Source organism: Mercenaria mercenaria, chromosome 5 (assembly GCF_021730395.1).
Source record: "Mercenaria mercenaria strain notata chromosome 5, MADL_Memer_1, whole genome shotgun sequence".
NCBI lineage: Eukaryota > Metazoa > Mollusca > Bivalvia > Venerida > Veneridae > Mercenaria > Mercenaria mercenaria.
In genome coordinates, this window is record NC_069365.1 from 85,912,177 (window position 1) to 85,938,920 (window position 26,744).

The window sequence follows — 26,744 nt, forward strand, 5'->3', positions numbered from 1 at the left end:
CAGAAAGGGAGAAATATATGTCTTTATTACCTAGTACTTACCTGTGCTGATTTACATTTAATTATTAGCACATGTCTGTGCTAGGAAATAACCATTCATAGCAGCAACTTCAAATACAGATCATATCAATAGAAGTGAAAGTCAACAGAAAGAGACAAATGTATGTCTTTATTACCTAGTACTTACTTGTGCTGATTTACATTTAATTATTAGCACATGTCTGTGCTGGGAAATAACCATTCATAGCAGCAACTTCAAATACAGATCATATCAACAGCAGTGAAAGTCAACAGAAAGGGAAAATCTATCTTTTTATTACCTAGTACTTACTTGTGCTGATTTACATTAATTTTAATTATTAGCACATGTCTGTGCTGGGAAATAACCATTCATAGCAGCAACTTCAGATACAGATCATATCAACAGAAGTGAAAGTCAACAGAAAGAGACAAACGTATGTCTTTATTACCTAGTACTTACTTGTGCTGATTTTTACAAATAATTAGCACATGTTTGGCTGGGAAATAACCATTCATAGCAGCAACTTCAAATACAGATCATATCAACAGCAGTGAAAGTCAACAGAAAGAGACAAATGTATGTTTTTATTACCTAGTACTTACTTGTGCTGATTTACATTTAATTATTAGCACATGTCTGTGCTGGGAAATAACCATTCATAGCAGCAACTTCAAATACAGATCATATCAACAGAAGTGAAAGTCATCAGAAAGAGACAAATGTATGTCTTTATTACCTAGTACTTACTTGTGCTGATTTACATTTAATTATTAGCACATGTCTGTGCTGGGAAATAACCATTCATAGCAGCAACTTCAAATACAGATCATATCAAGAGCAGTATAAGTCAACAGAAACGGAAAATCTATCTTTTTATTACCTAGTACTTACTTGTGCTGATTTACATTTAATTATTAGCACATGTCTGTGCTGGCAAATAACCATTCATAGCAGCAACTTCAAATACAGACCATATCAACAGAAGTGAAAGTCAACAGAAAGAGAGACAAACGTATGTCTTTATTACCTAGTACTTACTTGTGCTGATTTTTACAAATAATTAGCACATGTCTGTGCTGGGAAATAACCATTCATAGCAGCAACTTCAAATACAGATCATATCAACAGCAGTGTAAGTCAACAGAAAGAGACAAATGAATGTCTTTATTACCTAGTACCTACTTGTGCTGATTTACATTTAATTATTAGCACATGTCTGTGCTGGGAAATAACCATTCATAGCAGCAACTTCAAATACAGATAATATCAACAGAAGTGAAAGTCAACAGAAAGAGACAAATGTATGTCTTTATTACCTAGTACTTACTTGTGCTGATTTACATTTAATTATTAGCACATGTCTGTGCTGGCAAATAACCATTCATAGCAGCAACTTCAAATACAGATCATATCAACAGCAGTGTAAGTCAACAGAAAGAGACAAATGAATGTCTTTATTACCTAGTACCTACTTGTGCTGATTTACATTTAATTATTAGCACATGTCTGTGCTGGGAAATAACCATCCATAGCAGCAACTTCAAATACAGATCATATCAATAGAAGTGAAAGTCAACAGAAAGAGACAAACATATGTCTTTATTACCTAGTACTTACTTGTTTTGATTTTTATAAATAATTAGCACATGTCTGTGCTGGGAAATAACCATTCATAGCAGCAACTTCAAATACAGATCATATCAACAGCAGTGAAAGTCAACAGAAAGAGACAAATGTATGCCTTTATTACCTAGTACTTACTTGTGCAATTTTTCATATTATTAGCACATGTCTGTGCTGGAATAAACCATTCATAGCAGCAACTTCAAATACAGATCATATGAACAGCAGTGAAGTCAACAGAAAGTGAAAAATATGTCTTATTACCTATACTTACTTGTGCTCATTTTTAAAACTTATTAGCAACATGTTTGCACTGGAAATAACATTCATAGCAGCAATTTCGAATACAGATCATTCAACAGAATGAAAGCCAAAGAAAGGAAAAATGTCAATGTATGTCTTTATTACCTAGTACTTACTTGTGCTGATTTACATCTTTATTAGCACATGTCTGTGCTGGGAAAATAATCATTCATAGCAGCAATTTCAAATACAATCATATGAACAGCAGTGAAAGTCAACAGAAAGAGGAAAATGTATGTCTTTATTACCTAGTACTTACTTGTGCTGATTTACATTTAATTATACACTTGTCTCTGCGGCAAATATATTCATAACAGCATATTTCAAATACAATCATATGAACAGCAGTGAAAGTCAACAGAAAGGGAAAATGTATGTCTTTATTACCTAGTGCTACTTGTGCTGATTTACATTTTAATTATTAGCACATGTCTGCTGGCAAATAACCATTCATACAGCAATCTTCAAATACAGATTCATATCAACAGAAGTGCAAGTCAACAGAAAAGAGAAAACATATGTCTCTATTACCTAGTACTTACTTGTGCTGATTTACATTTAATTATTAGCACATGTCTGTGCTGGGAAATAACCATCCATAGCAGCAATTTCAATTACAGATCATATCAACAGAAGTGATAGTCAATAGAAAGAGACAAATGTATCTCTTTATTACCTAGTACTTACTTGTGCTGATTTAAATTTAATTATTAGCACATGTCTGTGCTGGCAAATAACCATTCATAGCAGCAACTTCAAATACAGATCACATCAACAGAAGTGAAAGTCAACAGAAAGAGACAAATGTATGTCTTTATTACCTAGTGCTTACTTGTGCTGATTTACATTTTATTATCATAGCACATGTCTGTGCTGGGAAATAACCATTCATAGCTGCAATTTCAAATACAGATCATATGAACAACAGTGAAAATCAACAGAAAGTGAAAAAGGTGTCTTTATTACCTAGTAGTTACTTGTGCTGATTTACATCCAATTATTAGCGTATGACTGTGCTGGGAAATAACCATTCGTAGCAGCAATTTCAAATACAGATCATCTCAACAGCAGTGAAGTCAACAGAAAGGGAGAGATGTATGCTTTTATTACCTAGAACTTATTTGTGCTAATTTCTATTTTATTAGTAGCACATGTCTGTGCTGGAATACAACCATTCATAGCAGCAATTACAAATACAGATCATATGTACAGCAGAGAAAGTCAACACAAAAGGTAAGAAATGCATGTCTTTATTACCTAAACTTACTTGTGCTGATTTGCATTAAAATCATTAGCAAATGTTTGCACTGGGAAATAACTATCCATAGCAGCAATTTCAAATACTTATCATGTGAACAGTCATGAAAGTCAACAGAAAGTCAAACAGGGAGCAATGTATGTCTTTATTACCTAGTACTTACTTATGCTCATTTACATCTAATTATTAGCATATGTCTGTGCTGGGAATTAACCATTCATAGCTGCAGCAATTTCAAATAAATATGTGAACAGCCATGAAATAAAGCAGAATGGGAGAAATGTAGGTCTTTATTACCTAGTACTTACTTGTGCTGATTGACATATAATTATGAACACTTGTCTGCACAGGGAAATAGTCATTCATAACAGCAATTATTTCAAATACATTTCATGTGAACAGCAGTGCCAATCAACAGAAAAGGGTAGAAACACATGTCTTTATTACCTAGTACTTACTTGTGCTGATTGACATATAATTATGAACACTTGTCTGCACAGGGAAATAGTCATTCATAACAGCAATTATTTCAAATACATTTCATGTGAACAGCAGTGCCAATCAACAGAAAAGGGTAGAAACACATGTCTTTATTACCTAGTATTTACTTGTGCTCATTTACATTAAGTTATTAGCACATGTCTGTGCTGAGGAATAACCATTCATAGCAGCAACTTCAAATAAAGATCATATCAACAACAGTGAAAATCAACAGAATGGAGAAAGATTAAGTCTTTATTACATAGTACTTACTTGTGCGATTTAAATATAATTATTACACATGTCCTGTGCCGGGAATACCACTCTAGCAGCAACTTCAAATCCAATCATTGACAAGCAGTGAAATTCAACAGAAAGAGAGAAAGATTAATGTTATGTCTTTATTACCTATACCTTACTTCTGGGCTGATTTAAAATCTAATTATTAGCACATTGTCTGTGCGGGAAATAACCATTCATAGCAGCAATTTCAAATGCAGATTTATATGAACAGCAGTGAAGTTCAACAGAAAGGGAGAATGTATGTCATTTATTACCTAGTACTTACTTAGCTGATTTACATATAATTATTAACAAGTACTGTGCTGGGAAATACCAGTCACAGCAGCAATTTGAAATACAGATCATACTACAGCAGTGAAAGTCAACAGAAAGGGAGAAATGTATGCCTTTATTACCTAAACTTACTTATGCTCATTTGTTTAAACGTAATTATTAGCAAATGTCTGTGCTGGAAATAAACATATAACAGCATCATTTTTCACCGCAACAAAACAGAAAGTCAACACAAAAGGCAAGAAATGCATCTCTTTATTACCTAGTACTTACTTGTGCTGATTTACATCTAATTATTAGCACATGTCTGTGCTGGGAAATAACCACTCATAGCAGCAACTTCAAATGCAATCATATGAACAGCAGTGAAATTCAACAGAAAGAGAGAAAGATTAATGTATGTCTTTATTACCTAGTACTTACTTGTGCTGATTTAAATCTAATTATTAGCACATGTCTGTGCTGGGAAATAACCATTCATAGCAGCAATTTCAAATGCAGATCATATGAACAGCAGTGAAAGTCAACAGAAAGGGAGAAATGTATGTCTTTATTACCTAGTACTTACTTGTGCTGATTTACATCTAATTATTAGCACATGACTGTGCTGGGAAATAATCATTCACAGCAGCAATTTGAAATACAGATCATACGAACAGCAGTGAAAGTCAACAGAAAGGGAGAAATGTATGCCTTTATTACCTAGAACTTACTTGTGCTCATTTGTACGAATTATTAGCACATGTCTGTGCTGGGAAATAAACAAATATAACAGCAATCATTTTCACCTCAACAAAACAGAAAGTCAACACAAAAGGCAAGAAATGCATCTCTTTATTACCTAGAACTTACTTGTGCTCATTTACATCTAATTACTAGCATATGTCTGTGCCGGAAAATAACTATTCATAGCGGCAATTTCAACAAGAGGGCCATGATGGCCCTATATCGCTCACCTGAGTACCATTGCTCTTGATGATAAGATCAAGTTTTGACATAGATCACATAGGCATACACATTAAATATCATCAGGATAAATATTTTCTTTTAACTGTCCCTTTTGACCTATGGGTCACATACTAGTCAGGGCCAATCTCCATACCAAGTTTGAGGGTCCTAGGCTCAGTTGCTGCATTTTTGTACCAGCATGACTATTCCTTACCCTGGAAGACTTAAATAACATTTAAAACCAATCTCATTAGATGCTTCTGAGGTATATTTATTTACATAAAATTAAGGGAGGTCATTTGTCATAAATTCAGGCAAAAGTTATCTACCCTGATTGTCCAAGTCCATGTGATGGCAGAAATGACATTTCAAATCAGTATCTTCATTGGTTACTGAGATACACCCATTTTAATTTAAAATAAAGGGAGGTAATTTGAAAAAAAATCAGTCCATAGTTATTTACCCTGATTGTCTCAGTCCAACTAATGACAATAATGAAATTTCAAATGAGTCCTATAAATACTTACTGAGATAAATCAATTTTTATTAAAATCAGGGGAGGTAATCATGCATTAGTAGCATGTAGAAGATACAGAGTACAAGCTTTTACAACAATATATTAGAAAGTAAGTAAAAGTAGAAATTTCTTACCTTGGAAGACATAAATAACATTTCAAACCAATCTCATTAGAAGCTGCTAGGTACTAATGACAATAATGAGATTTCAAATGAGTCCTATAAGTACTTACTGATATAGATCCATATTGATTAAAATCAGGGGAGGTAATTAGATATAAAATAACTCCAGAATCTATGACTGAATCTGATAGATACATCATGGAATCCAAGACTCATTGTTGTTGAAGATATTTTGCAAGTTTGTATCAAATCAAACCATAAATGAAGTCTCTATATGGCTGCAAAAGCCAAAAATAGCAAATTTTGGACCTTTAAGGGGCCATAACTCTGGAACCCATGATGGGATCTGGCCAGTTTTCGAAAGGACCCGAGATATTATGTCAATACAAGTTGTGTGCAAGTTTTATTAAAGTTGATAGAAAATGTGGTCTCTATCGTGTTCACAAGCCAAGAATGGTAAATTTTGGCCCTTTAATGGGCCATAACTTTTGGAACCACAGATTATGCAATACAGTTGTGGCACGTTTGATTAAAATGTTGCAACGAGGTTCTATGTGTTCACATAAACTGAGGTGAAGTGGTGATTGCAGCAAAAAACTGAAGCCCACAAAATTAAAAGATTTCACAGTAGTCCAATAAAATTCAACCACTTCCATCTATGCCTGTAGCAGTAGCAAAGAAAGCAGTATTCTCATGATTATATATACTCCTCTGCCAAACTAGAGAACAGGTTTTTTGTTATATGACAGATAAGGAATTTCCTATCCAACTCTACTTTAGGATATTTGCTTTTTTAAACACAGTCAAGTGTCCTCTAACTACTTAGTATTTCTGTCATAAATCAACTCACCTCTGATTGTCTGATATTTTGTAGTAGTTCCTCTGTTTTTACCTCGGGATCTTGTGATACTGCTTCAGAGGATCCTGAATCGGAAACCTGCAACAAAGTGTCAAATGGAACTCGACTTTTTCTTCGATTTCGGACATTCTTCCTGTCCAACATAAGCACGAAATGGTGAACAAGTTTCGCAGCAAATGACGTCATGGTTTGTGTTTAGTTTTAATATATGAACATGAAATATCTTTATGTTGTCAGTATCTTTCTATATAATGAATACACTGTTAAAAATAATCCCAAAATTCTATTAAAATTGATAGTCATTTCAACAGAAATTAACATCCAGATAAATTGCCAACATTCCACTATAAAATCAATGTACCATTTTTAAATAAATAATAAATATTTAAATATTAATTAAATATATTCAAATGACTATGACACATCAGTAATCAATATATACATATTATTAATGAAACACATTTGGTATTACATTAGCACCTTGAAAGTCAAATTAATAAGTCAAAATATTCCTATATATCTCTTCATCTTATAACATAAAAATACAGATCAAATCCACCTAAACTCAAGGGCCACATCTTTCTTTGAATGACTAAAATGAAGCATTCATTCACTGGACTTTCAACTAATCTTTGAACCTAAAGAAATCGTTTTACTTACAGAGTAAAAACACACTGCATTTTTGTTTGTAACTGTAAATACCATCAAAAGAATTGACAATTAATCACAGGCAATTGTTGTGAACTCTTCTAAAATAAGTTTCATCTGGAGATAACAAAATGATTTGGCTGTTTAATAGTGATGTTATCTTCAAGTTATCATCAGATCACTAGATGTGCTGAACTGTAGCTGACAATGGAACACTTGTGCATAACTCACTGTAGCTCAGATACTGATCATCAAAGAAACCTAACACAAGCACCTGTTCTTTAATTGATTTAACTGATAAGATTGACTGACATAATAGTGATTAATCAACATTCTACATTTTCTCTTCTCCCTAATTTCAGGTTATACAGTATATTTTGCCAATACAATTTTCATTATTTATTCATCTATAAATCCCAATGGGGTCATAAAACTGTTTTCCTGACCATAAAGTAGGTTAATTGTTCATGAAAATACTATCATATTTTGTAAGTTTACTTAAGGTTTCATTTTTAGGAGGGAAGGTAGTGGTTGTGGGGGTTTTAGAGTCACAATGGCACAGGTTAGGTCATATGGCGTTTCTGATGGTGAAGGAAGACCCTAGATGCCCCGCTGGACTATGTTTCCATCATGGGTGGGCACCTGCATAGAACCGCTGACCCTCTGAAAGCTAGATAGATGGCTTTGTCACATGAAGAATTCTACAGCCAATGCAGGGTTCTAAACTCATAGCAGAGAGGAGCAAGGGATTTAAAGCCAGCAACTGTAAACAAAGTCAAGGAGGCCCCTCTCAGTTACACAGAAGTGTTTAGTTATCCTAGCAAATGTTCCAGCCACATCCTGCACGTATATCAACTAGAGCTATCACTAAATGTGATTAATACCCTCGAAATACCACTTTGTCAGAGAAAGAATGACACTTTGTCCAAAAAAAAAATATCTGCGAAAACCTTGAGAGAGAATTGGGGGCATATTTACACTTTATATTGATCAAATGTTGAACTTTTCATTGGAATGCCTTAAAAATACTTGGAAACATTTCAATCTGCAAAGTTTTTGCAATGAGGGGATAGGGGAATAAATCTTGCACATCTGTCACAAACATTATAATGTAAAAAGTTTCATTAGGATCCCTTTACATACATGTGGAAAAAGTCTGTTCCACAGTCCTTTTGAAAGGGAGATGGGGACCTCAGACTCATTCCCTTTCAATCCCTTTCCAATGCACACACCTTTATCAATCCTAAAACAATATGTCACAGCTATGTGCATCTACACTTCATTGAAAACCCTTAGAAAATGTAAAAGTAGCTGGTAAGCTAAGAGAAAGAATTCTGACGGAATTAATCTTGAGACAATAAATCCAACAATTTATATTTTGAGAGAGTATGATATAGATAATACCTTATCTCCGCTGCTTATTGCTTTCAAAGCTTTCTGATACTCCTTTATGGCTTTGTTTTCTTTGGCAATTTTGGTAGCCCATTTTCTGGCTTCTTTATCTAGATGATGGGCAGCACTGTAGTCCTTTGAGATTTTATTGCACTGAAATAATAATTTACTAAACAGATGAATACTGTGTCTTGTAAAAAATCTCATTCTTTACATTATGTGGCACTTTATAAAAGGACAGCAGACATTTTTTTTGTACTCGCACCAACATAATTTTGGTCATATGGCAACTTTCCAGCTTTTTGAGGGTTAAGGAAGACCCCAGGTGCCCCTCCAAGCATTATTTCATCAGGGGCAGGCACCTGGGTAAGAACCACTGACCTTCTGTAAGCCTACTGGATGGCTTTCTCACTTCACATAAGGTGCCTAAATGTATTATTTCTGTTTATTAAGGAATTTCACTTGTCCTGCAAGCAGAGGTCATATTCATATTGTATGATATACTTAAGTATATCATTTCTATATATAAATGAACTTACAGTATTCTGCAAGCAGGGGTCAAATTCATATTGCATGAGGTGCCTTAACTAATCATTTAATAATAACAATTATATTATTCTGCATGCAGGAGTCAAGTACATATGACATGAGTTACCTAAAGGCACCATTTCTATATACTAAGGAATTTTATCCTGCAAGCAGAAGTCAAATTCATATTGCATGAGGTGCCTAAACATAAAATTTCTATATATTTAAGAATATACATTATTCTGCAAGCAGGGGTCAAATTCACATAGCATGAGACCTATTTCTAAAGGTATCATTTTCATATTATAAGGAATTTACCTTATCCTGCAAGCAGGGGTCAAATTCATATTGCACGAGGTCCGTAAATACATGGTTACTATATAAGAAACACTTGAGGTCAAAATTACGATTTATCTGAAATATAAAAAATACAAAATATTATTTTGTGTACAACACAAAACAAGAAATTTACACATGGAAGTCTGGTAGCTTATTTGCTCCACCTTTTAGCTCTCGTATATAAGAAACTCATACATAATGCAATCATGTTTCTCTGGTACCAACAAATACTTATCAATTCTGTATTATATAATTATAGGTATAGAAACATAATGTGAAAGTATATAAACATAATCTGATATGATATAATTACAGGTATACAGACATAATTTGAAGGTATATAAGCATAATGTGGCATTATATAATTATAGATTTATACATATAACGTGAAGGTATATAAACAGTGTTCTGCCGAGGATCAAAAATGGTGGAGACGCATGTCCCCTTGGTATGAAAAGTGTGGGGACATTTTCAAAATCTTGGGGACAACTTTTGACCATATGTCATTGAAATAAATCAGTAACATTACTACAATTGAAGTCTTTATTGTAGTCCAACCATTGGTACTCTTTAGATCAAACCTCCTGAAATTTGGAGTCATTTTTCTTTTTGACTTCATCTGATTTTCTGCACCCTTTGTGGTTTGATTTTGTGATGAATTTTCAGTTTTGGAGACAATTAAGCAGTCAACGGACTCGCTTTCAATTTCACCTGCCGAGACAGTGGGTGGAAAACTGTAAACAACAGTGGGTGGAGAACGGTAAACAACATCTGCGTTTGTGTGGTTTATGGGGCTGTTTATGAAGCAATATAAAGTTCTAGGCCGTAAATCATTAGACTGAATGTTTTTCTTGTCTACAGATACAAAAACATAGCTTAAAATTGTTCATTGTTTCTTGTCCCACACGCATATTCATCCCCAAAATTTTCATAACGCGACATCTGTTGCATCTAGACCACCTTTAGTGCTACAATCGTAATTTTAACTTGAGATTCTCGCAATATTGCAGCCTCGGCAGAACACCAGGCTTTCAAGTGACCTTTGATGAAAAGCTAGGAGCCTCTGATATAGAGAAAAGTAGGAATCTGATCATAAATAGTAGGAACTTATGAGAACAAACTCGGGCCCAGATCCAGAAAATTTTTATTTGGGGAGGGGGGAAGGGGGCACCAGTTTTAGAACAAGTGTCATCGGCGAGGTGCATAGTGCCGAGAGGGGGTAGGTATGGAAGGGGGGCCTCCGTCCGTGTTGGGGAAGGGATGAGGTACTGGAGGGGTACACCTCTCATTTTAGGGGTGGGGGGTCAGGGGGTTGTCCCCATGGAAAATTTTGAGGTATGGGATGAGGTATCCTAGTCATTTTAGGGGGATCAGGGGGCTCTCCCCCTGAGGTCCCCATTGTACATTGCTACCTGCAACCTCTTATGCTTCAATATCAAGGTTGGTATTCAACTCACATAACGAACTGTCAGCAGGTTTCTGCATGCATAAGAGGTCACCAGCAGCATGTCAAAGATCTCTAAAGTCTCACCAGTACACCATCAGTCCTTATATTATGTAACAAAATTCATTACAACATTTGTTAACATATTTCTTATCTTAGATAAAAAAAAAAGTAGGAATAGAAAGAGTTTTTTTCAAAAAAAAGTAGGAAAAAAGTAGGAACAGACCTAAAAAGTAGGAAAAGTAGGACTACTTGAAAGTCTGAGAACACTGATAAACCTAATGTGACATTATACAATTACAGATACATACACATAATGTCATCATCACATTAAAATACTATACAAATAAATAATTTACTGTAGTATATTAATTTAATGCCTCAAAATACATTCTCTCCTAAACTACTAGGTTTCCTTCAACTGCCAAAAAAAATGGAATGAAAAACTGAACTGATACAGACATATTTTATGTTCTCATGATGTAACATTTATTGACAGACACCTCAAAGCTGTTGGTTTATTTATAATTGCCTTTCAGCATTAATAACACATGACTCAGTAAATTGCTCAATGCCCAATTCAGTCATGTTTCCTAATATAAGGCATGAACAATATGAGATGCTTAGGAAGTGGAGAATTATTGATGCACAAAGAATTCAAAGACAGTAAAGAACTAGATGTGTGTCTACAGGACACAGGTGGACCCAACTCCTGTCACTGTACATGGTTTCAGGACACTAGGTGAAATATCTTTTGAGATGTATGCAACAAACTTTTAAGAACTACATGTGTATATGTGTATTTTTCACTAAGTGAAGGACCATAACTCTGGCCTAGTTAAGTGAAATCCCAAGGAAAACACCAGGAGCTGGATTATATTCCTACATGGTTTCAGGACTCAAGGTGAAATATTTTTAAGATATATGCAACATATACTTTTAAGCACTTTATATGTATTTCTAACTAAGTCAAAGACCATAACTCCAGTCTGGTTGAGTGAAATCCCAAACAGAACACCAGGTGCGCAACTTTCACATGTTATATAACAATCCCCTGATGATTTTTGACTCTTGACTCTAAGTCAAATATGTTTTGAGATACATGTGACACAATCTTGTATCCCATTTATGCATATTTTTGACAATCAAGGGCCATAACTCTGGTCTTACTGATAGAAATCCAGAACAAAATCCCAGGTGCAAAACTTTACATACTGAATAATATTCCTATGATGTTTCATGACCCTAGGTCAAAAACTTTTTGAGATAAATATGACACAACTTTTATGCTTTTTATGCATATTTTTGACTAAGTCGAGGGCCATAACTCTGGTCTGGCTGAGTGATATCTCTAACAAAACCCCAGGTGCACAACTTCACATGCTGAATCATATTCCTGTAATGTTTCATAATACTGGGTCAAATACTTTTTGAGATACATGCAACACAAACTTAGGCCCTTTTTATACATATTTTTGACTAAGACAAGGGCTCTAAGTTGAAAACTGTGGTCTGGGTGAGATAGATCCAAATTGAACCCCTGGTGCACAACTTCCCATGCTGAATAACAATCCAATGAGATTTGATGACTCTTGGTTTTTTGAGATATGAACAACACAAATTCGGACGGACAGACGGACAACGGACTGGACGGACGAACAATGTCAACTTTAAGTGCACCACCCCCCACCCCCAAAAATTTTTGGAAGGACAAAAATCATCAAAATCATCATTATCCTCATCTTCTTCATCAGTGTTCACTATGGTCATCAACAGTAAATAAGTTACTGTCATCAGAATAATCATTTTAAATGAAATCTGCAAGTTTGTCACCACAACCAGCATGACAATCATCGCCATAATCATCATCAACATAATTCTCATAATCATTATCATCATCAACAACATAACCATCAACAGAACCACCACTGTCATCATCATCCTTGTCATTAGCATCATCAATAATGTTACTACCACCACTGTCATCATCAGCAGCAGCATAAACATCATCATCAACAACAACAACAACAACAACAGCATCACCAACAACAAAATCAACATCAACAATAACAACATAAACATCATCATCATCACCAACACAAACACCACTGATGCCATCATTATCATTATCATCACCACCACCACTACTGTCATTATCAACATCAGAAGCATCATCATCAACATGATCAACCAAAATAACAAAAAAAATAATCATCATCATCATAATCACCATCTGGAAGTAGCACTCTACAACAAAAGCTTACCATTGCAGTCTGTTCTACAATTCTGTTACAACATCTGTTCTCATAACAACTAATTTCCTGGGCTGTATTACCATATATGGCAAAATACTCCTGAATACGCTCAAATATCTCACCATCTAAAACCTAAAAAGGAAAAACATCTTAAATTTCATCTCAAAATCATTAACCATAAAGGAACATTCTGGTCTGTAAAAAATGTATTAAATTTATAAGGAAAGGAGGCTATTAAAGAGTCATCAATAGCACATTAAATAAATTGTATATATAAAGTCACTAATGCTGTTTTCATGTGACTGTATCTAATTTTACCGAAAGGTTTTATTTAAGCATTAATTTGCATTAACAAGTTCGGATATTTCCCATGTTTCCGTTATGTAATAACTTGAGCCTTTGAAGTTATAAACTCTTCAATGCAGTTCTGCATAATCTATAAATCAATTAGGCAGCACTGATATTCCCTTGCCAAAAAAAATGTCATAACAGATTCTTATCTAAGGACAGATTTTTCAAACTACCATCAAGTTAGACAAACAAAGGTGACATATTTACGCTTTTTTAAGTTGAGCAAATGACAAAAAATTATCAACATCTGTAGCCACTTCATAAAAGTGAGTCCATATTAATCTTATATACTGCAGTCATTTAATTTTGTGGGCCTGTAATTTTGTGGTTTTCGCAAAAACGACTATTGCTCAAGCTATGAATTTGTGGACTTCCGAATTTGAACATTAAATAAATAGGAATTAACATGCTTGTTAAGAATAATCTTGTGGAATCACAACCAAAAAATCCACAAAACTTTGTCCCCCACAAAAATAAATGATTTTACAATAGTCAGGAATATACGTTTTATTATCATTCCCGGAAATACTGGCCACTTACCTCCATCAAATGTGGAAGATCTGTGGTGAAATATCTAACTTGATGTGCGTTGGCCGCCGCCATGCATAGTAAATATTCATTTCTTGAGTCTACAGACTTTGATTCGCAAGACTCCATGCGTGTTTTTAACTGTAAAAAGTCATAAATTCAAATTTTGTAGTAACTATTGCACAAAAGGAGATGTTTGAATCTAACTTATATGCAAGTAATTCGATTTCTGAATATAAAAGAGAAATAAATTCCTGTTTTATGTTCTTTCTTTAAAATAATTTCACAATGTAAAAAGAACATGCAACTGGGAGATTTTTAAATATTAAAAATCTTAGCTCACACAGCTTAGCTTCAGCCTTTTATATACAGTCTAACCTGTACTAACGGTCACCTCCGATCAACGGTCACCTCCGTTCAGCGGCCATTTTATGACGCCCCCGACGGATTTTCCTCTATTTTATCACTTTATTCAGCGGCCACCTGCCGTCCGCGGCCAGCGGCCACCGAAATTGCCTCCCGACCGCCGTATTTGACCCCTTTCAGCGGCCATTTTTCTTCCAAAACCAATTATTTTTAGGCAATAATCGCCGAAGATACCCGATTTTGAGAAGCACGTGGTTGCTAAGTTTCGCGTGACTTCACCATAAGAACGTCAAAATGACAAGAGGTTCTCAATTAAAACGGATAACCAAAGGTGTAATCCCCTTTTGTTATGATCAAATGGCCATGCAGTAGGCCCTAATTATCGGTAATTAACGTGTCACCTCGTGTCGTTGTTCACAGTTTGACCTCGGTTAAAGATAATACTCGATAACTAATCAGTAGCATAATATTTGTGATTTTTTATACTTTTGTCATCAAAATACTATTAAATTTATACGACATTGTGTTTGAAAAAAAAAATAAACCACTCTATCTTTTACGAAACGTAACGGCAATCTTAGATTTAGCGTAGACAATAAGCGCCGAGAGTAGCTTCCCTTACCAAAATGGCGAAAATTGTAAACAAACTTGTTTTGAAGTTGGAAAATTGTCTATAACAATTTTTGTAGTAAAAAACCACGCCTGAGTTTTAGATTGCTAAGAATACCATTCGTATTGCGAAGGCAAATGCACGTCATTGTATCCTGGTAAAATAATAATAGAAAACCCAAAAAGAAATGGGCCTAAAGGCTATAGACTGGTGAGAAGTCTGAAAAATACATATACTGGCTGCACCTCCGATCAGCGGTCACCTGGCTTAAGCGGCCAAATTGTCTGCTTCCCTTGGCTGGCTGCTTAAGACAGGTTAGACTGTAGATACTTTAAACGGCATCTAGTGTGCCAAGTTACACGGTGGCCAACCTACATGGCTTTTCGGTGACGTACACATTAGGAAAATAGCTCAATTGGAGTAACATTTTTGTTTATAACTTTCTAATTACTTGATGGATTTCAATAAGAAAAGTACCAGGCACTCTCAATAGCTTGTTTTTGAAGTTTATATGCACACTGATCTTTGTGCAATGTGTTTAAAGAAAGTGATAAAGATGTCTGGCTGACGCTTTCCGTGGAGGAAAGCACTCATTCTGCTTGTCTTTGATGCTTTTTTTCTTATTACAATCCAAGTCATAAGGAAATTATAAGCAAAATGTTAGCTCAATCCAGCAATTTTTCCAGTATCTATGGTGTATGGTACTGAAAAGTCACATGGGCTGGTGATCCTGAGTTAGCTAAACAAGCAGAGCACAAGATTTCTCATCAGCCAGTCTTCGGGAAAACCCTTAATGTTTTTTTTACTGACTATAAGAGAAAATACATTCTTGGCCTTTCCTCCTCCAACTAAACTTCTTTTTCAAGAGGAGTTGTAAGTTGCTTGCAGAGAACAATTTTATACTGGTTTGGAATACAGAAACACTGGCATGATTGAAATATGGTGTTCAATAAAACAAAACAATTCAAAATGTATTCCATTTTGAAAGTGTTAGTTTCTTCCATACAACTGTCTGGGTATAAAATTCTGTTTACTTTAAAAACAATATTGTTCTCCTTTCAGGTAAAAAAGATAAGGTAGACTAATTCTTGTAATAATTTATAATTTTCTAATATTCCCAACCTTTGATTTATGAATTTTGAACTCTCTGGGATATTAAACAATAATATCTCATAAAACATAACCAGGTTTGTGGTACAAACTCATAAGAACGCAATTAAGGCTTCTGACTAAACAAATCACTACACCATTAATACCTGCTGATTTGCTTTATTTATCAATTTGCCAACTAAAAATTAATTAATCTAGGAAAAGATTCCACTGTCGATGAAATATTTGTTTCTTACAATGCCCCAAAAATAACATAAATATAGAGCTATCCAACTGTTTGGTTAATAGAATTGTCTTCGGAATCCTTTTTTTATAAACATGCGAAATGATTAGTAATTTGACAGAATTACGAATCATAAAGCAGCAATAATCATCATGCACAAATCAGCGAAATACTATATACCTGAAATTTCTCATTGTTTAAGCTCATGAAAGTGACTTGTTTGAACTAATTTTTGGCCATAAGTGATCCATTAAATTATCAGTATCTTGACCTCATAAGGGGACAAACAAAGTGCTCGAGTTATCCAGTGTTTTAATGTAGAAAATATAAGGAAAACGGCTGGCTACCTCATGAACTGCTAGAGTTTGCCCTTGTGCCAAATCCAATGATGTTAGAGTGAGCACTGTTCACAGTATATCTGATTTTAACCACAACTAATAAATGTTCAGGGGTTTCTTTTGTGCTTCTCTGTCAACACAAAAATGTTGACTGATTTCCAATGCCCAATTATTAATAGTTTCGAATACTGGCAAAAAAAATGAACAATCACCTTTGCATAGTTTTTTTGTAGACTAGCTAATGACTGAAATATCCCTTTGGACTTCCTATTCAATCTGAAACAAATAATCAACATAAGTGTTATTCATTAACAAATCACCATGATCAAAGATCGACAAATTACATTATTCATCAAAAAAGCAACTTATCTGCCATTATAGTATTTGCATTATTTTCACTGCGGTTTCTTATCCAATGCCATTTAATGAAGACAATACCTTGTTGTTGTTTTTTCAGGTAAGTGAAAATAATACAAATAATTGAACGTTAGCTTTTTTGATCAGTTTATAACTGAATTTTCAATACTAAACTTAGATTTGTTGGTATTCCTTTAGGCAGCAATAGCAATACTTAAAACATCTACAGTCACGAAACTAGTCTGAAATACTTAGTTCCAGCGAACAAATAAAATGTATATTTATTTAATTGTTACATTGTGAAATCCTCTAATTCATGTTGCCGTTTAATTTGGCAGAAAATTAAATGGTTTCGCAACAAATTTCTCAGTCAAATCTTTTACTGTATCCTGGACAAATTTAAAACGCAATAGATCTCAGATTATTATCATTCAGACTGTCGTTTCTGATCAGTCTTTAGATTGGGGAGACAATGTGAATAATTCCCCAGCATCCCACTTTTGTCATCTATGACAGGGCAATCAGAGACCACAGCTGTTTGACTGACAGTTTAAGTCTCCTATTCGGAGATCTGGAAAATGGATTATTGCTTGATCCACTAAATTTGTAACAGGGTTTTCGGTTTTGGCTGTGACTTCTGGCTTTATTTTTGTTTTCAGATTTAAGTTATACAATATTTTACAGAAGCACTTGGGTGGAAGTAGGATCTTTTGGATTTTAAGATATTTCTACTATTATAAATGTCAACTTTATAGTGAAATGTGTACTTATATATCCCTGTATAAATTCTAGCACATTAATTTATCTTTTTTTTTTTTTTTTAAATTTAGTAAAGAAAATTAACTAGTAATGTTGTTTTTACAGTAATAAAGATATAACAATTTGTTTTCAAATAAGATCAAAATGGACACTGAAAAACGTTCTAGGGTCCAAAATGGCTGAAATCTGCAATGAAATATTGCCTTTCAAAACTGTTTCTGAATGACAGATTCAAAATCAATCAAGACATTTTGAAAATTTAAACAAGAGGGTCATTGGCCCTAAAGCGCTCACCTGTACAAGGCTTCAAGTACATTTGTATAATGTAATGGTACAAGTACAGAGTTAGGTTTCTTCTATGTTAGCCTGTATTATATACATGCCACACAATTTTTAAAGTTTCCACTATATACATATAGGGAAAAGTAACCACGCTCTCTGGCAGCCATGTTTTTTGACAAATCAAAATAATCAGAGGGTCACAGAAGGACCATTTGTGTAAAATTATTTTAAAATCTCGGCAGCAGTTTCACAAAAGAAGATTTTTTAAATTTCCACCATATACATAATTATAGGGACAAGGCAGTCTGAAAGACAGCTATATCCCCCGCCACTGCTATGGATAGTGAAAGGGTAAACCTTTGATTTTAGCTGTGACCTTGACCTTGAACTGACATGGCTGACTCATGAATTCTGCACAACGTCTTGATGAGGTGATCATTTGACCCAAGTTTCATGAAAATCCTTCAAGGGGTTTAGGAGATACAGAGCTGAAACCTTTGACCTTCAGTTGTGACCTTGACCTTGAGTTGACATGGCTGACTCATGAGTTCTTGATGAGGTGATCATTTGACCCAAGTTTGATGAAAATCCTTCAAGGGGTTTAGGAGATACAGAGTGGACACAAATGGAAGGCTCAAACCTTCGACCCTTAGTTGTGACCTTGACCTTGAGCTGGCATGGTTGACTCATAATTTCTGCACATCGTTCTGATGAGGTAATCATTTTAACCAAGTTTTCTAAAATTCCTTCAAGGGGTTTAGGAGATATAGTGGACACGAAATGGAGGGCTCAAACCTTTGACCCTAAGCTGTGACCTTGACCTTGAGCCGGCATGACTGACTCATGGGTTCTGCATATCGTCTAGATGAGGTGATCATTTGACCCAAGTTTGATAAAATTCCTTCAAGGGGTTTAGGAGATATAGAGCGGACAGAAAATGGAAGGCTCAAACCTTTGACCTTGAGTTGTGACCTTGACCTTGAGCCGACAAGGCTGACCCATGGGTTCTGCACATCGTCTTGATGAGGTGATCATTTGACCCAAGTTTCATGAAAATCCTTCAAGGAGTTTAGAAGATATAGAGCGGACACAAAATGGAAGGCTCAAAACCTTTGACCCTAAGTTGTGACCTTGACCTTGAGCCGGCATGGCTGACTCATGGGTTCTGCACATCGTCTTGATGAGGTGATCATTTGACACAAGTTTTATAAAATTCCTTCAAGGGGTTTATGAGATATAGAGCGGACACAAAATGGCAGGCTCAAACCTTTGACCTTGAGTTGTGACCTTGACCTTGAACCGACAAGGCTGACTCAAGGGTTCTGCACATCGTCTTGATGAGGTGATCATTTGACCCAAGTTTCATGAAAATCCTTCAAGGGGTTTAGGAGATATGGACCGGACACGATTTTGTTACGGACGGAAGGACGGACGGACGGAAGGACGGAAAGACGAAAGGACGGAAGGACGGACGGACGCAGACCATTCCTATAATCCCTCCGCCACGGCGGGGGATTAAAAAGTGACCATGCCTCCTGGCAGCCATGTTTTTTGACGAATCAGAATAATCTGACTAATCTTGGTAGAGGGTCACACAAGGACCATTTGTGTAAAATTATTTTAAAATCAGGCAAGCAGTTTCACAAAAAAAGAGTTTTAAAGTTTCCACTATATACATATAGGGAAAAGTATCTTGCCCTCTGGCGGCCACATTTTTTGACGAATCAAAATAATTTGAACAATCTTGGTAGAGGGTATCACAAGGACAATTTGTGATAAATTATTTTAAAATCAGGGCAGCAGTTTCACACAAGAAGACTTTTTAAATTTCCACCAAAAAAACTCTCGTTCTCAGAAAACGTGAATCAGACAGTAAAGAAAATTCATGAGTGAGACCCCAAACTCTTGATACTATGAAATAATTTTATTTCATCTGCATTAGTTTCTTGGTGCCAGCTATTTCAACCTTTAGCCTGCTGGCGGCAAGTGATTCATCCATGCAGGCTGATCATGGTCTGCACTGTTTGCTATTCAGCTAGAAAATTTTCCATGAACACCCCTTTGAATAATAAATGGTACTGCCCAAATTGAATGACTAACCAGTCCATTTTAGAAATTTAGCAGGGTAAAGTTTAAGATGATATGAATTTGTGGAAACAAACAAACATAGTTTTACAGTGCAACAACCAAATTATTCACCCCAGAACTGTGAAATTATTAATATTTCTGGGGGACTGATTTTCATAGATTTAATGGTTGTGTTAATTTACGGAAACAAACAAAACAGCCATAGATTTTTTTCTTCAAAAGTTGAAATCCATGAATTCATATTGTAATGAAATAACGGCTTTGAGCAAAACCATGAAAATTTATGCCCTATTTCACAGTATATTCTAATGCTTTCAGAGTATACACTCCAGTTCTCAACAAATGGCATTGGTATTTGTTAAAAAGCTGAATTAGACCTAAATGCATTTACAAAACACAGAAATCATGAAAATTACGAACATTACATGCATTAGGACTTTGAAAAGACATTGATAAAGTTCTTACTTTTCTTCAGCATCTTTGGCTTTTGCCCTGGCATCATAAGCTTGAGTTTCATCAATGTTGTACGTCTTCTGTGTTTTACACATCTCTATTATAGTCTGACCTACCTCTCCTTGGATTGTAGTCATCTGTGGCAACACCTGAAAGCATACAGTATTCAACAGTATTGTAAACCTAAGTAAACAGCAAATGACAGTATTCCCAATGGTGTTCATTCTGGAGAAGTTGCACTGTATTGTACTTTGAAAACAGAAATCCAGAAAAAATACAGTTCAGACATTTACAATTCAGAAGGGCATTATAGTGTAAATGTGACTCGCAATTCATGATGCTGCACTGAGTGAAAATGTGACCCTAGCAATTTATGAGCTGTGAAGTGTAAATGTGACACTGGCTATTATGATATTGTACAGTGTAAATAAGACACTGGCATGATATCTATGACAGTATTCACTTTAAAATGAACGTGTCTCACCAAATACATGACAGTGTACAGATTAAATGTGACACTCAGGCTACTCATGACACTGCACAATGAAACCTATTCAAATACAAATTTGAGAATTCCTATAGATGACATTGTGATCATTTTTGCATCACTATTTTAAATCTTTTTTGGTTGTGTTTGCAAATATGGCACTTAAAGCAGACACCACTTTTCACAAACAAAGATGAGGGACTTAAAATTGAATACCGGTAAGCCAAAAATCTCTATTTTTCGCTTTCTATGCACTTTATGATGCAACATGCAAATCAAAGTCAGTAGAATATATACAACTATAGTTACTATACTTTATCAAACTCCATTATTGAAGAGCACCTTTATCAAATGAAAATAAAGTGGAATATTCAAAGCAAATTGGCACCAAATTTGATAAAGTTCTGCATGTCATTTACGACTGGAAGCAGACCATACAATACTTTATCAATCTTCATAATTGAAGAGTATCTTTATCAAAAGGAAATGAAAGATCCAATTCAAAACAAGTTAACATGGAATCTGATGACTGTATGGCATGCAACAAATGAAAAACAGACAACACAATACTTTATCAGTCTCCGTTATTGTAGGTTTGATATAAAACAGTATGCAACCTCATTACAAGCTTCCAGCAAAACTGCACACTGTTTATTTACTTCAGAATAAACTGCATTTCCATGCCACTTCAGATTATAAATCATGCTATGAGAGTCATTATATCCTATGTATTTAGTTTAGTACTTCAACATGAGACAGGGCTCCAGTTTTCTTGAACTGTTAGTTTAGATGTTCCCAGCAGTGTAACCAAAGGCTTTTGTTTTTCAAATTTCTTGGCTTGTCTGCTTTTCTCTATTTTTCCCAATATAGTTTTATGACCTTCTTCCACTTTCTCCAATCTTTAAACTGATTTCTTTATTTAGACATTTTTCTCAAAAATTCTCAAAAAATATATAATATATTAACTGCAACTATTACCAGATTACTACTTCCTCCTCATACATCAGTCGCCTCACTTTGAAACAAGATTCCACTATTTCTGGAACTTTCTTATCTGTTCTGTAGAGACATTAAACTAAACTGACACAATCTTCTAAAATGGGTATTTTCTCTCACCTTTTTCATGCACTGTTGTTTGTTAGTTTTGAGCGGTTTTATTGGCTCTGCTATTTTCTCGAGATAGGTTTCTGCTGCTTGCAGCCTCTTCTTTGCTAAAACATCTGTCTCTTCCAGAATTACTCTCCATACTGCCATAGCAGTTCTGCCAATTGAAAAATATCCATATTTAAAGTTATATGGTGTTAAAAAATAAAATATCATGAGAGGAAAAAAGAAGAAAACTTTGTACAGATCTGCAGTTGGGATAAGAAGATCATTTCTGAGAGCAGTCAAGAAAACATTGTATAGTCTTATGTGAATAAATCTGATCTTACAGCATAAGAAAATAAACAAAACAAGTTAAAAGGCCTATCCTAGTTTTTTAAAACTATTTTCTTCTATTTCTGTATTAAAAATAGTTTAACTTGAAGCTGATTCACCTGAAAATTCAGTAATTTCATAGCAAAACTAATTCGTATTAATTCAACAGACAGTTCTGTCAAAAGATTATAAGGCATGTCATCTCGAATCATCAGGTGATCATGAATTAGGACACTAACAGACACTTATATACTAAAATTATCACACAGTGACCCTTGATATTTCACTGCTATTAAATCTGCTATTTTTTTATAGTAGTACTTTCATGCTATAATTCTTTTGAAACAAATGAGCCGCACCATGAGAAAACCAACATAATGCGTTTGCAACCAGCATGGATCCAGACCAGCCTGCGCATCCGCGGTCTGGTCAGTATCCATGCTGTTCGCTTTCAAAGCCTATTGCAATCAGAGAAACCATTAGCGAACAGCATGGATCCTGACCAGACTGCGTGGATGCGCAGGCTGGTCTGGATCCATGCTGGTCACAAACACACTATGTTTGATTTTCTCATGATGCGGCTCAAATACTTGTTTATTTGAAATGGTTCTGATATAAATGAAGCAACTGAATTCTTACTATCATCAAAAACTGTGTCCAATTTAACGACTATAATGAGCAGTAATTTTGTATATCTTACAGTAAATAAATGCAAAGAAAAAAACAAAGATGTAAAGACTGCTAGAGAAATGATAAAACTCCCACTTATATATACTTTATCTTTAGTACCATTCAGTGACACGTTCAGTGTAAACTAATATCTGCTATATATTTCTTCACATAAAAGCTGTAATTTGTACTGTATTTTCACTATTTTGTCTACAGGATAAGGTCTAATTCATAATGTTTCGTAAAACTTATATTGTGAAAACCTAGAAAAACTGCTACAGTTGTAGAATGGATATTTTACAAAATGGGTTTCTATCATTATTGCTACTTTTGTATAGAATTTAGCATAATACGACAATCTGGAAGGTGCAAATTGTTGTGAAAGAGAATAAGATTGTCCGCTATCATATTCTGATATTAAAACCGACTTATTATTATTAAATTATTAAAACCACTCTACTGATAATTACATCACTACTTTATATAAATTGCTTGTCAATTATAAGATATAGTATTATATGACTGCATACTTGCTGAACTAATGTCAAAACTTTTTACAATAATATCTGTGAGGTCATATAACAAAACACTCCTTCAATTACTCAAAGCAGAAAATGTTTTCAGTCTAGAGGCCACTGTGACCTTGAACTTTGACCTACTCATTATCAAAGCAATAGGATCATCTGCTGACCACATGCAATCATCCTTTGAAGTTTTCTTCACTTACTGAGCAGAAACTGTTTTCAGTTTCAAGGTCAGTGACCTTGATCTTTGACATATTAAGACCAAAACAATAGGGGTCATCTACTGACCACAAGCAACCACCTCACTGTGACTGTGGCCTTGACCTTTGTTCTAATGACCACAAAACAACAGGGGTCATCTACTGACCACAGTTAATTAACCACTGTTGGCTAATGCATACTTTAGTTACTGAATGGAAACTGTTTTCAGTCTCAATGTCACTGTGACCTTGACCTCCCAAAACAACAGGGTCACTTACTGACCACAGGAAATCATCCTATGAAGTTTGACAATTGCAGGCCAAAGTGTTCCTTAGTTATTGTGACCTTGACCTTTTACCAAGTGACCCCTAAAAAATAGGGTCATGTGCTGACCACAGAAAATCATCCTATGAAGTCTGATCATTGTGAGATCAAGCATTTTCTAATTACTAATCAGAAACTAAATGGTTTACTGACCAACTGACTGACCAACAGACGGACCAACCAACAGTCAGTAAAGAGAACAATACCCCCTTTTCCCCGAAGGGGGCATAAAAATTGTGATTCAGTGTCAGGTTTATTAAGCAAACCAGTACTGTGTCTGAATATAAATGCATACAGTATTACTGTACTAATTCTTTATTTACTTTATTTAGGAAGTGAAAAATTTATATAATAAAATATGAATTAACTGACTGCTTTATCTTATATCTGGAATTCCCCAAGAGCATGACTAAAATCTCATAATTAACATATTAAACAGTTTTTTATTTTGTTGGAATTATAGGTCATATGGCGGCTTTCCAGCTCTGATGGTGGAGAAAGACCCCAGGTACCCCTCCGTGCATTGTTTCATCACAAGCAGGCACCTGGGTAGAACCACCGTCCTTCCGTAAGCCAGTTGGATGGCTTCCTCGCATGACCAATTTAACGCCCCTAGTGAGGCTCAAACCCACATCGATGAGGGGCAAGTGATTTGAAGTCAGTGACTTTAACCACTCGCAGTAATCATGATTGGATGATATTTCATAAAAACAATCATGTAATATGTGAACACTGGGTGATATATCATTTATAACTGCTTTACGTTTATCATGAACTACAGCAGTGATATAAAGTCACGCAACACTGACTGTAAATGAAGAAATTTTTTAACAATAATTAAAACAAATTATCTTAAAAACATTGTATGTGAGGTGACGCAAGCATACATTTGCTGTGATAAACAAACCGCAAAGCAATCTTTATTGATCATACTATACTGTAACAGGTATTCCGTATAATAAATCATAAACCCTTAACAGAAATATAGTAAGAACTGATCTACCACAGTATATCCATAAATAAATGCCCCAACCACAATATAAGTAGTATTCACTTATGGCCTCTTCAAAACAATTTAATAATACTTTTTTGTAAATTTGGAGGGGGGGAGGGGGAAGGGGCATATATAGGGTAGGGGCATGTATATAGGGATATACAATTACATTTTGATCTTATTTCAAAGTGCATCATAAACTTCACTATTTCAGAAAGTAAGCTAAGTTACTGCAAACAGGAATTAACTAATAAACAAAATAAAACTGGAAGCAAACAGCTGTATAGTTCTGCAGGAAAAAAAGTGAAATAAAATCCAATCAACAGAAATAAACACACAAAAACTTCTTTAATTATCTACAATTGAAAAAACAATTTATATACATACAATGTGACAAAATGTAAGTTTAAACAATGTAAGTTACCTTCCCTTTCCAAAGCTATAAAATACAGTCAGTGGTTTAAGAATCAGGGTCGTACAAAAAAGGAATATCTCCAGGAAATTTCAATATTGCTGAAAATTAGGTACCGAGAAGAACATCTCTTTATCAAAAATATCAATTAGTTGTGCTACAGGGTACATCATTACTTAAAGAACATCTGATTTTACCAAAAGGCCAAGCAGTCACAAAAGCCTTCAATCATACTTATTGCTCACTGCCAAAATACAGGTCTCCCAGCTGTTTAAAATGCCTAAGGACTGCAAGAGAAACTTTACCAATGATAAAAAATATCCAAACAATATTTTCCACCACTTTAGCTTACTTAATGAATACTTATCATCCATCATCAATCAACTTAAATCAGTCACTTTCTAAATTAACAAGAGCTGTCCGTAAGACAGCACACTCGACTTTTCTCAGTGCTTGACTCTGAATTAGTCTTAGCTTTGCCAGTTAGAACACTTTATAAAACTTTACCCAAATTTTCTAAATTAAAACAGGGCATAACTCCGTCAAAATTCAACGACGAGTTATGGGGATTGTTTCTCCTGGTGTAGACTTTGATATTTTAAGTTTCAAGTCAAAAGCTTTGATAGTAACAGAGATATTTGACTTTTATCAAAACCTTTAACCAACGCCAATGCCAACGCCAATGCCAGGGCGAGTGCAATAGCTCTATTTTTTCCTCAAAAAGTCGAGCTAAAAAAGAGAAACATTTAAGAAACAATTCTGCAAGTCTTGGTTTACATTTTCATATACATCATGTAATATCTATTCTTTCTTTTTAAGGGATTAATAAATAATGCTAAAAGATAGATGTTCTGTAAGTATCCCATATGGCACTGTCTGACATTATGACAGACAATTGTTTTCTATTAATACCATTAACTGACAATAGAGGAAGAA

General features: G+C 34.8%; 1 protein-coding gene across 10 annotated transcripts in view; it reads right to left on the reverse strand.

Annotated features, from left to right (window-relative positions):
* The window catches only part of LOC123558608 (F-BAR and double SH3 domains protein 2-like), a 115,958-nt gene that overhangs the window by 50,847 nt on the left and 38,367 nt on the right, over window positions 1-26,744 (reverse strand). For 9 of the 10 annotated variants that reach the window (XR_008371103.1, XR_008371102.1, XR_008371104.1 and 6 more), the window contains exons 5-13: window positions 25,821-25,835; window positions 22,382-22,526; window positions 20,791-20,927; window positions 17,052-17,115; window positions 14,205-14,333; window positions 13,323-13,445; window positions 9,594-9,689; window positions 8,760-8,900; window positions 6,699-6,785 (exon numbers count right to left, since the gene is read on the reverse strand). Coding sequence is in view for 6 of the 10 variants with exons in the window: in XM_053544186.1 (XP_053400161.1) it covers window positions 6,699-6,785; window positions 8,760-8,900; window positions 9,594-9,689; window positions 13,323-13,445; window positions 14,205-14,333; window positions 17,052-17,115; window positions 20,791-20,927; window positions 22,382-22,526; window positions 25,821-25,835 (937 nt within the window). In the remaining 4 variants the exon portion in view is untranslated. The remainder of the gene's footprint in view (window positions 1-6,698; window positions 6,786-8,759; window positions 8,901-9,593; window positions 9,690-13,322; window positions 13,446-14,204; window positions 14,334-17,051; window positions 17,116-20,790; window positions 20,928-22,381; window positions 22,527-25,820; window positions 25,836-26,744) is intronic. The other variant, XM_053544181.1, reaches the window with a different exon arrangement.